Below are 17,981 nucleotides of genomic sequence, written 5' to 3' on the forward strand. Positions count from 1 at the left end.
ATCACATCAAACCAGTCAATAATTTGCCTTCAATTCTGAGCTTCAACTTTTGCTAAAAACCTTGTGTAGCAGTGATAGACAATTTGCATCTGGTTTATTATGAATGACCAGATTCATGTTGATGAGGACAATTATCATCATGAAGAATAGTTCAAGAATGAAGAGAATTTTTAAAAAGAATACAATTCTGACCACTGCATTGTTCTCACCTAATTTGGTTGGAATGGGAACCATATGATTTCTGAAGGCTCTTTAGGAATGTAAGCAATGAATGAGTCACAAGGATAATTGACAGGAGGCTGGGTGTTGCAGAATGTTGATGGGTCAAGAAAGCAAGAAATGCAATGAGATGGAAGCTGAACTATCATGCCTGCAGAAAATGGGTAGTGTGCAAACTCAGTTGAAAGATATGCTTAATGCAAGTTACTGGGAGTGGGTGGGGCATAGTCTAGATTCCTAAGGGAAATTGGATGGAAATTTCCATAGGGGCTACTATGTCCTTGTCATGACAGAGCATTAAATATTATCTAGATTTATTTTCAGTATTGACATAAAAGCACAAGGAATGGAAGAGTTAGGACAGGAAAATAAATTCATCTGAGCACAGAATGTAGATAGCAGGACAAAGCAGTATAGATTGAGGATGATTGATATCCAGGAAAAGAGAGAGAATTACTATTGGTTTTAAATCATGAATTGAATATGTGTGAGCAGGGGAAAATATTACTGATCTACCAATTAATTTGCATTTGAAGTTGAAGATCCAATAATCATATTGGGTAACATGGAACAATACAATTAAACACAAGATATTTGGCCCAATGCCAAAGTTAAATTAAAACTCAGTTGCTTGAACATGATACACATCCCTCTATTCCCCACAAATTGGTGTCTATCTAGAAGCTTCTTGAATATAGCTATCATATCTGCAGATCAGACACTTGCATCTTTTCTGCATTTAAAAAAAAACACTTGTACATTTTCTTTAAGCTTTCCGTCTCTCACTTTAAACACATGTCCTCTATTATGTGACATCTATTTACCCTGAGGGAAAAACTTTCTATATACCTTCGATTTTTTTTTATTTTTTTTTTATAAATTACTATCAGGTTAACCCTTAATCTAGCACTCCGGAGGTAGGTGGGGGGGGGGGGGGGGGGAAGGAATGACCCAAGTATATCCAACCTCTCCTTTTAACTCGTATCCTTTAATCCAGGCAAAATCTTGGTAAATCTCTTCAGTACCCTTTCCAAAGTCTCTAATCCTTCCTGAAATGGGGTGAGCAGAGTTGCAGATGATTCCATGCAGCCTAACCAAAATACTATATAGCTCCATCATGATTTTCTTACCTTCATAATTATGCACTGCCCAATGAAAGGGAGCACATCATCTGTCTTTACCACCCATTTGCTGGTGTGGCTATTTTCTAGAATCCATGAACCTAGACTCCAAGATCCCTCATTAGATCAATGCTTTTAAGAGTCCTGCCATTAACTATGTTTTTTTTTCTTACAGTGACCTAAATCAACATCTTCTGCATGTCTAGATTAAATTTTATCTTCTATTTCTCTGCTCATATCTGTTACTGATCTTTTTGTATTCTTTGATAGCTCTCTACACTAACCACAGTTTTACCATTCTTAATTACTATCCTACCCACTGTCTTGATTTAAATCACAAACATCACCAATCCTTGCAGAACACCACTGGTCTTGGACCTCCACCCAGAATAACTCTCTTCTGTGAGGAAATTCAAATTCACTGGATCCCATGCATCTATCTTTTGGGACATTTCACTCGAATTCAAAAAAAACCTCAATGGGGGCCACTCAAATAATGGAAAAAAAAATCCAGATTATTTTGAAAACAGTATTGTCTATTTCAATGGTCAAACTAGCACTTCCAATCAATGTATGTTGATTTCTAGGTTGGAAACTACACGACTATGGAGACTTGAATTTCACCATTGTATCAAAGGATACGCCATATAAGAATGTTCACCATCCAAGAACAGTGGGTTTAGCAAACCAGTCATTAAGTGAAGCAGTCAGTCAAGCACTTGGGGATGGTCACATAAGTCTTATGCTTGGAGGAGATCACAGGTGAGTTTATCAGTAGCAAGCAACTGAAGGTTACTCAATTGCACATGAACTGATTTTTATTAAACATCCTATCCAGTTTAGGAATTGGTTCAATCCATGGGCATGCCCAACAGCATCCAGATTTGTGTGTCATCTGGGTGGATGCACACTGTGATCTAAACACTCCTCTCACAAGCACATCTGGTAACCTGCATGGACAGCCATTGTCATTCCTCCTAAAAGAGCTGCAGGACAAGGTAAAACTTTGCGCATTAAACTAGTGACTAACCATCTTGTAAACTTTGTTCAACAGATTAAGATGTATTTGTCTAGAATTTGATTAATCGTGTATATATTACTGATGGAAAAACTTTTAATTTTCAAATAATATTCATTTTAGATGCCATCGATTCCAGGATTTTCTTGGGTCACTCCTTGTATATCAACAAAAGACTTGGTTTACATTGGAGTACGTGATATTGATCCTGCTGAATAGTAAGGATGTTTTCTCAAATTGTATGAGGTGAAAACGTTCAGTTGCCTTAATGAATAACAGTATATATCATTTTTGACAACTGGCAATACATGACCAGTGAAGCTGAAATGAAATTTGATGCAAAGAAATACAAACACTTGGATTTATTCTAAATTTTTTAAAAATTCTTTATTCAGTACCTTCCTTTTGAGGATGACTTGCTTCCTCTTCATTCCTGTGAATTGAGCTGACTGATCTAGAACTCAAATTTTGACACAGGTTGAACAATTTTTTAATGGACGGGTTGGTGGGTAGATATTGAGAAGCAACTTTTCTGTTCATTCTGGTCCTGTGTGGATGCAAAAGTTCTTAATGCTATCTGGAAAGATTTCTATTTTGAGCAGTCATTGTTTATGATGCCCAAAATTGATTTTTTTTCCTCCAAAAGACCTTGATAAATCCTTGATTTGTTTTGTCTCAGGGTCTTGACTGAATGGAGCTCTGAGTCATTTCTGTTTCAGCAGTCTGGTGTCAGGCATTGCAAACAATAGAGCATGCCTCTTGTGTGATATTAAGAGCCATGGCACTTTGGAATTTGGCTTGGGAGAGGATTTTGACATTGGTTATGAGCTTCATGTGCTTGGAGTAGGTAGTACAAGGATCACAACTGATATTTTTTCGATCAATGCCTTTGTTGAGATGTGGTTCCTGAGATGGGAGAATGGAATCTCTTGTTGGGAGTGAAATTGTGAAGCAGGATCATGTTGGTAGAGAACTTTGTATTTTGTCATTGTTGTATACAAGGCCATCTATCTGAACAAGTTGAGATGATTTGGAGCTCTGCCTCTGAGCATTGCCTGTGTGTTGCAGTTCTGAGTGAAGTTCGTGTAACTTTGTACAACCTTCCTTGCCTGTTTAAAACTTATTTTCCATTTGCTCTTTAGATTAGTTCCACTCCACTGGGGTGCTTATTGGAGAAGGAGAGCAAAGCATTAGGTGATGCAGCATTGTTTTGGCACTTAGCTATGTTGAGGTTGAGTTTGTTGTGAACCCATTTAAGATCTTGGCTTGCAAGCCTTAATGTATCAGTGATAACAAAGAGAAATTCAAGTATGAATTAAAATAATTTTTAATTAACGGGCCAGACTTGAGGTGAAGAAATTTACTGTAATTTAAATGGTGGATAACCAGATTAAAATTGAATACAAGAAAAAGGGTTATGAGGAAAATGTTAGGTTAATCTTAGAGGTCAAAGTTCAAATTTATTGTCTGAGTATATGCATGACATCACATTCAACCATGAGATTCTTTGTCCTCCAGGCCAGAATTTTTTCTTGTCAGTAAATAAGAAAAAAGTATATACTAAAGAGAAATGTAAACTGTGCACATGCAGAAAATATTCAGTAATCAATAATGTGCAAGGTAAGAGTTCTTCAAGTTTGAGTGTTGTTTAGGAGTCTAATGGTTGAGGAGTAGCAATTGTTCCTGAACCTGCTGGTTTGAGTCCTGGGCATCCATACTTCTTTACTGATGGCAGCAGTGAGAACAGAGCATGACCTGAGTGGTGTGGATCCTTGATTGTTGCAGCTCTCCAACAGCTGTGTTCCATATACATTTTCTTAGAGCAGAGAGTTTTACCTGTAATGTACTGGGCTGTGTCCACTACCTTTTGCAGGGCTTTCCATTCAGGTATTGGTGACGCAGCTGGTCAGCACACTTTCCATTACACATCTGTAGAAGTTTGTCAATGTTTTCGATGACATATTGAACCTCTGCAAACTTCTGAAGAAGTAGAGGCGCTGATGAGCTTTCTTAACAAGAACATTGGTATGATGGGTCCAGGAAAATCCTCAGATTGACTCCCAGGAATTTAAATTTGGTCATGCTCTCACCCTCTCCACTTGTGGGCAGGACTATAGTGTTTTTACACATTTAACTATTATATTTACAAAGAATTGTTACTGATTCAATACCAGCATAATATTTTCAGAAATGTTGCAGCATGAATAATCTTTCATATCCTCAGGCTGTTTCAAAGTGCCAATATTAAAATGATAATGTGTGCAAATGTAGTTGCCAATTTGTACACAAATGCAAATTTTAAAAATTGTCTTTTTGTGATTATGATCAACATAAATGCTAGAAATGTATTGTTCCCTTAGAAGTAATGATGCCGTAATTACTGTTTAGCATCCCAAGATTGTACTTTAATCTTGATGTCCTTACATTTAACTTGAAACAACTTAAAGCCTGAAAATGATGCCCACAATTTATAATGACAATTTTTAAACAATTGTTTTTCTTACCATCAGTTACATCATGAAAACATTTGGCATCCAATACTTTTCAATGAAAGAGGTGGATCAACTTGGAATACAGAAAGTAATGGAAAAAACACTTGATTATCTGATTGGGAAGTAAGTTAAAGGACGACTAAAGCTACCATTTGCATTCACACTGACAATGCCAAGACTGTCTAGTAATTTTAGTTGTATTACACGCCATAAGAATATTTATTTACCAGTGTTCTTGTTGGGGGAAAGAGGTGGTGTTTGAGAAGTTCTAAACTGATTCTGCAAGTTATTATTCAGATCAAAATTTGATCTCCAATTTAAATGATGGGTTGGCATATCCTAATTATTGAGGTTTGATTCACTTTTTTTTCTGTTGTTGGCTTTACAGAAGGAAAAGATCTGTGCACATGAGCTTTGATGTTGATGCTATTGATCCATCTTTAGCTCCTGCTACTGGCACACCAGTGATTGGAGGACTAACTTACAGAGAAGGAATGTATGTTGCTGAAGAAGTATACAAAACTGGTATGAAATTATGTAGAAGCAACTGGTTGATTATCACAAGTTGGAACTTTTTTTGTAAGTCCCTTTGTATTGAACATAGATTTGTACTGTTTCTCATGCAGGAATGCTGTCTGCAATGGATCTAGTGGAGGTCAATCCTAAACTTGCAACAACAGAAGAAGAACTTCATGCCACAGCGAACATTGCAGTGGATACCATTTCATTTTCTTTGGGACAGACACGAGAAGGATCCCATGGCGAATATCATGAAATACCAACTCCTGATTCTACAAGTGAACAGACTATACGACTTTAGAACTAACAAGACAAGCTGGCTGCTTGAACAAACCCATAATTTAAAACTCAGTAAGAGAAAGTACTTTGGGATGGGGGAAATGTGTACAATTTTTGGGCAGTGCAGTTAGTGCAGAGCTATTAAAGCACCAGAAATCTGGGTTTGGATCTGGTGCTGCCTGCAAGAACTTTGTACGTTGCCTGCATAGGTTTCCTCCAACCCTTAAAAGGATGGGGATTATGAGTTGATTGAGTAATTTGGGCAGCATGGGCTGGAAGATCCTGTTACCATGCTGTATGTCAAAAAAAAATTTTTTTTTAATATAAATTAGTTTTATTTCCTTGTTCTACATGCTTTCTCTTTGAGATTCCCTAATGGGACATTGTGTTCTCAGACCATCATTTAATGATCTACAAGATATTATGAACCACCTCCAGCTCTGAGCTTTCCAAACATTCCAGAATGAATAGAATTATTTTCACTTGCCTATTCTACTTTCTGGAGAGATCTGGATCACCTCTGGCAGAAAGGCTGTTTTTTGTGTAAAACTGTGATTAATACTTACCTCCAAAAATCTGATAGCATACTCTTTAACGGCCTGTATAATTCCTTTCAACAGAAACTTCACTTCAAGACCAATAGGATGTTGCATATCAAATGACTTTATTAAAAGTTAATACTCATTACTACAATGTAGTTATTGTTAGTAGCATTTAAAAAAAACTGATCAAATGCAACTTTAAACCTCTCGTTAATCCAAATAACTCCTGTAATGAGATGAATTGCGTAGTCTGAAGTCTTCCATGCAGAATGACTACATGAAGAAATATGGTTCATTAGTCTGTGCACTTTCATGTACTAGGTCATCTTCAATTATGAATCCAAAGCATGGCAGACAATTTATGCATCCATAACTTGTCAGTGCTTATGAAAGAACTTGAAGTACACAACAGTTCCAAGAATTGCCACTTCCACAAGAATTATAATGCCCAGTAGCAGCTTGTTTGTCACAATCCTAGAGAAATCAAAATAATTTGAAGCTTGCACTTGAAAAAGCGATGCTTTATATTATATATAGCAGGGAGAGGTCATTTACATAAAACTGGTCGATGATGTAGTTTTCAAACATTTGTGCCAAAATTTATTCACTGATACTACTAGCCTTCAATAAGAAAGCAATTCTTTCTGATCTTTAAATCCTGGGTGGCTTAGATTTTTTTTCTCTATGTCCATCTAAATGAGCAATAATTAGTTTATTTAAAATACAAGCTTTACAACCAAGTTGTGTGAAATTAATGAGGGGAAGCTAAGTCTGCAGCCAAAAGATCAGCTTAGAAAAAAAAAATTCTGGAGCTTAAGTGTAGAAATATATTTGCTAACATTAATTAATCAATTTGTGCAAAGTACAGAAAAGTATTTACATTTCTATACTTGTGGGACCGTATTGGTAACAGAAAATAATTCTGGTTCTGCTGTTCAACTGTTAAATTTATTAATAATTGAGCAATGGTGAAGGGCAAAGTGTTTTTTGCCCTGAAGTGTGGGATTCAAATTTGGTGTTGTATCAGACAACTGTACTGTTGGTTTGTCAAGAATTATTAACTCTTACCTCCTGCTCATTGAACGAAGGATTTTCCGACTTCGGCTCAAATTTTCACCTGTGTTGATCAACTTCAGAACAAAAGAAGAATTATTATTTTGCTCCTGGTTTTCTGTTCATAATGTACACATTTTGATTGGATTAGAGTACTTTCCATTGATATTTCTAAAATAAATTTCATACTTGATTGCCTTGGAAGGACTTACCCTATCTTTTGACCGTTCCAGCTGCTCTCGCTGTTCGCCAAGTTCTTCAATTATTTCTGAACCTATCTGATCGGTCTCCGCTGCTATTCGACAAGAACGGTCTATACTCTTGCTAGTTCTGTTAAGACTGTCGGTACCTTGCAAAAGCAAAGCACGCTGGGAAGCTAAGTGATTCTGCAACAGATAAAGGCTTTGGTTATTACAGATGTTGGAACTTGCTTAAAAACCAAAAACATTCTTCTCCTATGCATTTCAAAATTGGATTTTGCTGTGTGAAAAGAAACAAGATTTTTTCTTAAATTTTTGAAGTTGAGATTCACCAGATTGTTTGACTAGGCAAATGATTACTGGGTGCACAAAATGTTCAGCCCAATATACATCTAAGCGAACCTTTTCAGTTAAAGGGAACTGAACGTGTTTTCATAGACCTATCTGAAGGCCTAATGTGTAAAGGAGATAGCAAACAGCAAAATTGAATTTTTTGAAAATAAAGCTTAGTTTTTAGTAGACTATAAACCATTTTCATGAGAGTACAAGCTAGATGGGCAGCAAGTGGTACCTTAGTTTTAAAGTGAATGACTTAAAAAAAAATGCATGTTTCTTTTCCAAAGATCCTATATAGAACATGGGCCTAGATCCACAATGCAAACAAACAGATGCTTAACAACCCTTCAAAATAAAAATGACTAAAATGTTTGATTGGATAATCAACAAGAAAATCAATTCTGTTCAAGTTGCCTCTTTGCCTGAAGGATATAGATGGTTTAGAGAAGGTGCAGAGATTTACCAGAATTTTGCCTGGATTAGAGAACCTATTTTATGAAGCAAGGTTGACAGCTAGGGCTTTTATTTTTAGAGCAAAGGATAAGAGGTGGCTTAATCAAGGTATTTAAACTCTGCTAATGGATAGGGCGGACAGCCAACACCTTTTTCCTGGGGTGACAATAGCAAAAACTAGAGGCCATCTGTTTAAGGTGAGTGGAGGAAAACATTTTTTTTTAAAGACTGGTGGGTGCCTGAAATGCATTGACAATGGTGGAGGCTGGTACAATAGGGACATTTAAAAGACTCATTGGCACAGAAAGTGTTTAATTTTGATTTACATAGATCTGCACAACTGTGGACTTAGAAAATGCATCTAACAATTATTAGGGTGTCAACTGACCCATAATTAATATTACATCACAGCTCAAATTCAATAAAAAGTAAAAAGGGCACTAACAAGCAAAAGATGCTATAACAAATGAAATGTTCCATAAAGAATTTGCTGTTAGTAAATCTAATTTCAAGCTTCATGTTAGAATATTTCATTTGTAGCACTTACACTTTGTTCACTTCGTTCCGCATGATGCTTGGCATGTTTAAAATCTCTATGTGCTCTATGTCCAGCTTCACTGTTTCTTGTATCCCGTTGTAGCTTCCTGATATCTTTTCTGTATGATTGAATTTTGACATTCATCTGATTACGATATGATGTTGGTGCATTCCTCATTTCCTTTTCCATTCCATCCAACTAGGAACAATGGTATCCAGGAATAAGGGGTACAAATAGGAATTTGCTGACTTAAATCATTTGTAAATCTGTTTTCCAACGAGAATAATTGGGTAAATGACTCAGTGGCAACTACTGTACTGTGAGACTTTGTTTACTTACTATTTCATTTGCTTCTTCCACTTTTTCATCTATCTCCCGCAGAAATCTTTTCTTTTGTTCTGCAGTTAAAAGCACAATTACAATAATCAAAAGGCTAGATTCTGCTTGTGTTCTCAAACCCATTATAATTATCTTTATTCCAACAACAGTTAAAAACAAATAAGTCTTCAATTTATTTGTCATTACAAATCACTTGAGTTACTGGAGAAAAATATAACAGGAGAAACTCCTGCTGAAGGAACTCGATGGGTAGACAGCATCATTTGGAGACAAAAAGAGCTGTCAATTTTGCAGACTAGTCCTAATCAAGGATTTCAGCCTGCAAAAGTTGACTTTTTTTTCCCTCCCATTGAGTTTCTCCAGCAGATTTTGTGTTGCTCTGGATTGTAGCGTCAGCAGTCAGTTGTGTGTCTTCAATGTAATAAGTTTGATTTGTAAATTATGTGGATTACTTTGATCTTAAGTTATGGCTATAGCTGTCTTGAGTACGAGATGTGCAAGGGACGGTGGCTGTTTATTTACTTGTTCATGGACATTGAACCATTTATCATCTGTATCGAGATACAATGAAAGGCTTTATTTTGCATGCTGCCCTGGCAAGTTAACTTGTATTAATGTATAGCAGGTAGTGCAATAATAAATGTAGGCTGTAGTCAGAGAGCAGGGTATGGTGTTACAAAGACAAGATGCAGGGGAGAGAAAAGAACAGTAATAATAGCAGGAAAAATTCTGAATATGGAGGTTCAAGTTTTCATGCTCAAAAATGAAGTGGGAAGAAGATAATGACCAAGTCATTGATGCTTTAATGTTTGTCTCCCTGAGAAAAATGGACTAAGTTGATGGACTCAGCTCGTTGAGTGGTGACATAACAACAACAACCTTGTACTCAACTTGAGCAAAAGAGATGTCCTCAGGGGGCTCAGCAGTAGAGATGGTCAAGAATTTCAAATTCCTGGCTGTCAACATCTGAAGGCTCCAGCAGCTATACTTTGTAAGGAGTTGGAAGAGATTCAGTGTTTCTCCAAAGATCCTCAAACTTGTATAGGTGTACCATGATGGATTCTGGCTAGTTGTATCACTGTCTGGTATGGAGGTGCCAACGCTCAGGACAATAAAAGGAAAACTCCAGAGGGTTGTTAACTTGGCACCAGTCTTCACTCCATTGGGGACACAAAAGATGGTGTCTTAAGAAAGCAGCCTCTATCCTCAAGGACCTCCATCGCTGGGGGGGGAAGGGGGGGGTCATGTGATGGAGTAGTGGCCGGTAGGAGAATACCAGCCCTCTCCAGAAAATAAGAAATAAAGTGAAGAAAATGTAAAGCTTGAGAAACACAAAACACAACAAATAAAAGATAAAGGTGTGGAGAAAAGAAAAAAAAATGGCACCCAAGAAGGAACAAAACAAAAACGGGGGGAAAAAAGGAAAGACGCCGGAAGAGAAAGGAGAAGGCCTTGCCTACATGATGAGGCAGGGAGCCACCGTGGAGAGAGGAGCCCGCTCCCCGAGGTTAGCGGCGACCCTGCAGGGACGTGACCTCCCAACTGTGGGACTGCAAAAATGGCTCTTTAAGCCAAACAGAAGTGTGCAACTGCTCGCGCATGCACACACCAAGGAAAAGGAAAACACAGACGGGAGGGGGAGCCAGCTGTGGAGTGAATTTACACAGTGTGACCTGCTGAGATGCCCGACAGCAGGACTCTCAGCTGGAAGAAGAGGAAAGCAACAGGAAAGGGAGTGATGAGAAAGAAAAACAGGAAGCCCAACAGATAACTAGCCCAGAAGAAGAGGACCAACAACAAGAAGCTATGCAAAAAAAAAAACACCCAACAAACTGAGGCAAGTAGCTCAACAAGTCAGAAGAGACAGATACAAGGAAGAGAAGTAGAAGACACAAACACAGGTGCAGACACAGAAGAAGAACACCAAGCTCTGCACAGAGGAATAGAAGGTAAAATAGATGGACAGTATTAAGATTTTAAAAATTTTCAAGAACAAATGAAAGCATTAAAAGAATGGTTGACATTAGAATTTAGTGAAATGAAAAGAAAAATGAAAAGTACAGAAGAAAAAGTAAGTAGAATAGAGCTGGTCATGACAGAAATAGGGAAAAGATTTGAAAATGTGGAAGAACGAGAAATGGCTGTAGAAATGGAAGTGAACGACTTAAGAAGAAAATTGGAAGAATGTGACAAAAAAGTTAATCACAGGAGTTGTTAACTCAGAAGATGAACATAATGGAAAACTAGTAGGCGAAATAATATAAAGATAGTGGGCCTAAAGGAAGATGAAGAAGGCACAAATATGAAAGAATTTATAAAATGGAGCCCCATCGCCCAGGCCATGTCCTTTTCACTCGGCTACCATTGGGGGTAAAAGGTACAGGAGCCTGAAAAGGAGTACTCGTTGGTACAAGGACAGCTTCTTTCCCTCTGCCATCAGATTCCTGAATGAACAATGAACTATAGACATTTTTTTTAAAAACATGCAAACTTTATTCAAAGCACAACATTACAAACACAACACACAGAGTTACAACTAAACCATGAGAAGCAGTAATTACGACAATGTTTCTATTATACATCAAATTAAAACATTATTTTTGTCACCAGCCACACAAGCAATTCCCTGGAGGGAACCATAGATGTCTTTACTCAGTCCTTGGTCAGGTGATTGATGTAAACCTGTGAGGCTGCTGCAAAACAAATTTTGTGACATGTTCATGACAATAAATTCTGATTCTGGCAGGCACCTAATACAGCACTGTTCCCAATGGGGGCCACAGTACTTTTTAGTAAAAGTCTTGTTTTTTTCAACTCACAAATTTTTTTAATGTAATTGGTAGGAGAAAAGTATGGAAGAAACCAAAATTTGACTGCTTCACACGAAGGGGACCCATAAACTTTGAACAGAATTCTCAAGGGCCAGGATTGCTGTAATGGAATATACATATTTTCTCAGAATGAGGAAGATCAAGACTGTTTAGGAACATGCTACCGAATGCTTTTGCAGCGGCACAAAACTCTTGCTTAGGTTTTCAATGGAAAATAATGTATGAAAGAATATGGCAAAAAAAAACCTCACCCTTGTTTGAAGATCACCAATTGTTAGACCCATACATAAAACATGACAGCACAGAAGCATCAGCTCATTTAGACCTTGCTAAACTATAATTTTGCCAAGTACCAATGACCAAAGCCCTCCCCTTCATTTACCTGTCCAAATTTTTATTAAATGTTGAAAATCAAGCCCACATTTGTCACTTCAGTTACTGGCTAGTTTCACACTCTGTGAAGAATTTAATGTTCCCTTTAAATTTTGTACCCTTTCCGCATGTCCTCTAGTTTTTGTCTCACCTAACCTTATTTGAAAAAGTCTGCTTGCATTTACTCAATCTAATTTACTCATAATTTTATATATCTCTATCAAATCTCCCTTATTCTCAGACACTCCAGGGAATAAAGTTCCAAATGACTTAACTGAGTTCCCGGCAACATTCTTATGAATCTTCTCTGTACTCTTTAAAATGTATTGACACCTTTCCTATAATTCGGTGTCCAATGCTCCAAATATGGCCTCACTCATGTCTTATATTACTTCATCATAACATCTCAAACCCCATATTCAATATATTGACTTCTGAAGGCCAATATTCCAAAAACTCCCTTTACAACTCTATCAATCTGTGACACTAAGGGAATTGTGTATCTGTATTTATCAGATCCCTCTGTTTTACTGCACTCCTACAGCTTACCCTGAACTTAGTCCTCCCAAAGTGCAGCACCTCACACTTGTTCGCATTAAATTTAAAAGCTTTGAAAGCCTTCCTTGCTGTCCTCTACATCTCTAATCTTTGTGCCATCTACAATTTTGATGATCCAATTTACTACATTATCCAGATCTTTGATGTAGATAACAACACCATCCATGAGGCACACCACAAGTCACAGGCCTCCAGTGAGAGACAATTATTTCCTACCATTCTCTGGCTTCTGCAAATCCAATTTACTACCTCATTCTGAAAACAGAGCGACTAAATCTTGTTGAATTTATTTCTGACATGTCAGAATGTCAGCATACAATCTTGCCATGCAGACAATGTAAAAAAAACCAAGGAGTACAAAAAGACCCCCCCCCCCCCCCCCCCTACACACACAATGCTTAAGATTCCAACATCTGCAGTTTTTGTGTTTTTCCAAGTCAAATGAATGTCTGGAATCAAATTAAACACTTCATTTAGATATGAAAAAGGCTAAAATGGCCCATATAAACACTCTGAAATTCACCTCATTGATATTTGAGCCAATCGTAAGCAAGTCTCATCTTTCCGGCTAGTCAGGATAGTTACTGTCGTAGAACCTCATTTTTGAACCAACATCCCAAATTGCTCCACCACCATTCTTGGGGTATGTGCTGTACAAATGCAGGATGGTCCCATGACAGATGGCTACACATAACAGAAGTCTGAATACCATGTCATAAGATCAAATAGGCCAGATTACCACCCTACTCACAGCTGGAAAATCAGTGTTTTGATTAATTTGGAAGTTGGAAGGGAATAAAATGTATTTTTAGTAGGGACCTCAATGGTCATTACTGACTAAGCAGATAAAGTTCTGGACATAATCCCAAACAGGAATTATAGCAGAGAGAAATTTAAAACAAAAACCCTTAAGTCGTAACTTTTTAAAAATATTTTATTAATATTTTCACACAAGCTTGTACAGTCATATGCTGCCTCCTGCCAACGATGGCAATTCACAATCACATATACATGTACTCTTTTTCTTTATGACTTTATATACAAGCCCACGTCTACCAACCCCCCTCCTCGGCAAGTCAAGCAATACGTGTGGAGAGAAACAGAGTTGATGACATTTCATCAGAACCTCCACAGATGTTGAGTGACTTGTCCTGCAATTCCAATACAATGATATATTTTTAATTTCAGATTTCCAGAATCTATAGAGAGAAACAAACACAAAAACTTTAAGCAATTAAGGAAAAGATGGATCAGGCAAAAATCGATGGATAGAAATAACACCAGACAACAAACTTTTTCACAAGGTTTTCTTCCTGAAAAGATATTGGGAATTATAATAGTCACACAAAGATAATTTCAGATTTGCTGCATCATGTAGGAAGTTAATTTTTATTGAATTTAGGAAATTTAATCAGATATTGATGCTGACACATTGTGTTAGTTCAACTGACCTAAAAATATTTTGCTGACATTTGTTTGTACTCAGCATCTGATGCCACTCGTGTCTGTGTCCAACAATAGTCAGACAGCAATGATGGATTCCAGTTGCCCTGATACCACTTTCCCATGGTCACAATGTCCTGGTGAAACCATTCGCCATATTTGTCACTGACTACACCAAGATCAACAGAGAAGAAGACCAAGTGCGAATGTAGAAAATTAATTTTTAATAACATGTTGCTTGAGCCTCGCCCCCCCACCTCAGATAGTCAGATCACATCTCTGTAATGCTAATCCCTGCATATAGACTGCTTGTCAGATGCACCAGACCAGTTCTGCAGCATGGTAAAACCTGGCCAGCAGGCCCCATTCATGCACTTCAAGACTGCTTTGAGCGCACTGACTGGCACATATTCGAGGAAGCAGCAACCGGTGGCGAATGCATCAATCTGGAGGAGTATATGGCATCGGTGACCTGCTTTATTAGTAAGTGTACCGACAATGTAATTGTGCCCAAGACCATCATTACTCGCTCTAATCAGAAGCCATGGATGACTGCAGAGGTGCATGTGCTGCTCAGGAACTGAGAAGCTGCCTTCAGAGCGGCAACAAGGTAGCTCTAGCTATTGCAAGAGCCACGCTGTCTAAGGGCATCAGGAAGCAAAGCGTGCACATGCCTAGCGTACATTTACAGTCATTTCCTAGATGCAATCTTGGAGCATCCAAGATCTCACAAACGACAAGACTACATTATCTGCCTGTAGCGCCAGCGAGGGAGCGGACATGCAATGCTCCCACTGGGTCCAGCCAACCAGTCGACTGCCGTTGGCTCTGCACGGGGTTTGAACAGCCCGTTGAGGGAGCCAATGGTAGTTTTAGTTGAAATCCCACGACCACGGGCCTGCGCCCAAGATGGCAGCAGCCACGAGGGGCAACAGACTCCGGGGAAGCAGAGGACTAGACCAGGGCAGCAGAGGACAGAAAGATCACGTATCATCCGAGAGGGAGAAGTGGAGGAGATGACCTTTTAGAACAGTGACCACGGCGGTGGACCAGTGAGGAGGCTCTGCAGCTGAGTGACTAGTACATGCAGCGGGCTGCTAGTATCTCAAGGCTAGGAACCCGTGGAAACTGTGGGCTGCTGGAGACTGCTGTCGGGAGACTCACACCGGGCTGCTGGTGACTGGCATGTTCCAACATGCTTCAAAGCTGCCACTATTGTTCCTGTGCTGAAGAAGTCCTCTGTGTTCTGCCTCAATGACTACTGCCCTGTCGCACACATGTCCATCATCGTGAAATGCTTCGAGAGGCTCATCATGGGGAACATCCCCCATCAATGGACCGCCAGCAGTTTGTATACAGATCCAACCACTCTATGGATAATGCTATCACCACCATCCTCCATTTAACCCTCACGCATTCGTGTTCGAATGCTGTTTATTGACTTCTGTTTGGCACTCAACACAATCATACCTCAGTATCCGGAAGTTGAGCCCGCTGGGTCCAAACACCTCCTTCTGCAATTGGATTCTTGACTTCCCGTCGGGGAGACCTCAAGCAGTCCGGATCAGTAACAGCACTTCCAAGGCCATCACATTGAGTACAGGAGCTCTCCTCTCCCTCCCCCCCCCCCCCACCCACCCCAGGGCTGGTCGCTCTGCTGACCCACGACTGTGCAGCAAAACACAGCTTGAACCACATCATCAAGTTCACTAACGATACGACCGTGGAAGACCTCATTAGTAAGAATGACGAGTCAGCGTAGAGAGATGAGGTGCAGTCACTAATGGACTAGTGCAGAGCCAACAACCTGTATCTGAACATTAATAAAACAAAAGAGATGGTGGTCAACTTCAGGAGGGCCGAGTGGGAGAACCACACTCCACTGACCATTGACGGTTCGACTGCTGAGATCGTCAAGAGTATCAAGTTCCTTGGAGTGCACTTGGTAGTGCTTCTACTTCCTGCGAAGGCTGAGAAAAGTTCATCTCCCATCCTCACTACCTTCTACAGAGGATGCATTAAGAGCATCCTATGCAACTGCATCTCCGCCTGGATATGAAGCTGTACCACCTCAGACTGCAAGACCCTGCAGAGGATAGGAAAGTCAGTGGATAAGATCATTGGAGGTTCTCTTCCCACTATGAAGGACACCTACAAGACTCGTTGCAGGTGAAAGGCAATAAACATCGAGGTTGACTCCACACATCCTGCATGTAAACTTTTCTCCCTTCTGTGATCTGGTCGGAGGTACTGTAGCACTCGGGCCTGTCTGTCCAGATTGGGCAACAGTTTTTTTCCCCCAAGCTACCAGGTTCCTGAATTCTCAGAACACATGGATGGTGTACCTGGACTTTTACTGTATATATCTTAATATTTTAAAATTTTAATGAGTTTAATTTCTATTCTGACTTATATTTATGGAAATATGCTCCGTGGTCCTGGAGAAACACTATCTTGTCTTTACCATGTGAAAATGGTATGAACAATAAATAAAGGTGATGACTTGAAATACTGAAAATATGACAGAAAAAAAAACACAAAAATATGCAATATGTAAAAACAGTATACAATGGAACATTTTTAAGGTGATTTTCATGATCAGCATCCCAAAATCCAGAAAATACTCCAAACATGTTCAGGAAGCAAAATCATTGTCCAGTGAGATCAGTCTACTTTTCATTTTCAGGTGCCTTCATCTGACATCAGGACTAAGAGGCTCTAGTTTCTCACTGATTGATCTAGCACAGTGGTTCTCAATCTTTTCCTTTCCACTCACATACATGAAGTATTCCCTACGCCATAGGTGCTCTGTGATTAGTAAGGAATTGCTTCAGGTGATGAGAGTGCAAAGGGAAGGTTTTAGTCGTACCTAATTGACTCGTTTAATGCACAGTTTCATAACTCCGAAGGAAATGGGCCAATGACAATTTTTCTCAAGCAAAACATTTCAGTAACAATTGTGTCTAGAGCAGTGATTCCCAACCTTCCCTTCCCACCTAAACCAATCCCTTACCAATCACAGAGCACCAATGGGATAGGGATTACTTCAAGTGGTATGTGAGTGGGAAAAAAAAAGGTTAAGCACCCCTGAATCTTGCATTCACAGTTCCTCGAACAGATGCTGGTTACCTTGCCATAGATGGTTTTGGATTACTATTAGATCCCTGCGATTATTCTTCGTGACGTGCGTGCTTTATTCCTGTAAATCCGTGCGACAAGTAAACAGGATCTGCAATGACAGGATGGTTTGGCTCCATGGGCCCTGACACTGTCGCTGGGACAGGACAAGGACGTTGAGAAGTCTTCACATCCACACGCCCACTCGGTTACTCACCTCCCGAACACCCGGTGACTCGCTCACACTGTCTCCTCAACTCCTCATAATGGCCGACGTACTCCTCATGCAGCTTCTCCAACTCCTCCGAGGACATGTTCGCGGTGTTTTCATGCAACCACTCCGACTGCAGAGCCGTCGCCCCACTTCCGGCAGCGCGTCAAGGGGTGTCCCCCGGCCCGGCCCCGGGCCCCGCCTCCTGCCGCCAAACGGAGGGAGCTGCCACCTTCCCTTACTCACATCGTTAAAGGAACATCGAATCTTCCCACATCTCGGCTCATTCTTTACTCTTTTATTTCTGCTCGCCGTTCCTCGCCACGTTCAGCCGACATGA

At 39.5% G+C, this 17,981-nt stretch overlaps 2 protein-coding genes across 2 annotated transcripts in view; one reads left to right on the top strand and one right to left on the bottom strand.

The window, feature by feature from the left end:
* Positions 1-7,447, top strand: part of arg2 (arginase 2) — a 25,532-nt gene extending 18,085 nt beyond the window's left edge. Inside the window, exons 3-8 of the mRNA XM_069917084.1 lie at positions 1,928-2,102; positions 2,179-2,338; positions 2,482-2,576; positions 4,869-4,973; positions 5,239-5,375; positions 5,477-7,447. Of these exons, the coding sequence (XP_069773185.1) occupies positions 1,928-2,102; positions 2,179-2,338; positions 2,482-2,576; positions 4,869-4,973; positions 5,239-5,375; positions 5,477-5,670 (866 nt within the window). The 3' untranslated portion in view covers positions 5,671-7,447. The remainder of the gene's footprint in view (positions 1-1,927; positions 2,103-2,178; positions 2,339-2,481; positions 2,577-4,868; positions 4,974-5,238; positions 5,376-5,476) is intronic.
* On the bottom strand, positions 5,951-17,881 carry vti1b (vesicle transport through interaction with t-SNAREs 1B). Its single transcript, XM_069917085.1, has 6 exons — positions 17,648-17,881; positions 9,110-9,168; positions 8,780-8,968; positions 7,456-7,629; positions 7,259-7,320; positions 5,951-6,664 (listed from the first exon to the last, which is right to left on the bottom strand). The coding sequence occupies exons 1-6, from the start codon at positions 17,742-17,744 to the stop codon at positions 6,568-6,570; spliced, it is 678 nt and encodes a 225-aa protein (XP_069773186.1). The 5' UTR covers positions 17,745-17,881; the 3' UTR covers positions 5,951-6,567.
* Positions 17,882-17,981: the final 100 nt, after the last annotated feature.

This window comes from Narcine bancroftii, chromosome 2 (genome assembly GCF_036971445.1).
Source record: "Narcine bancroftii isolate sNarBan1 chromosome 2, sNarBan1.hap1, whole genome shotgun sequence".
Classification (NCBI taxonomy): Eukaryota; Metazoa; Chordata; class Chondrichthyes; order Torpediniformes; family Narcinidae; genus Narcine; species Narcine bancroftii.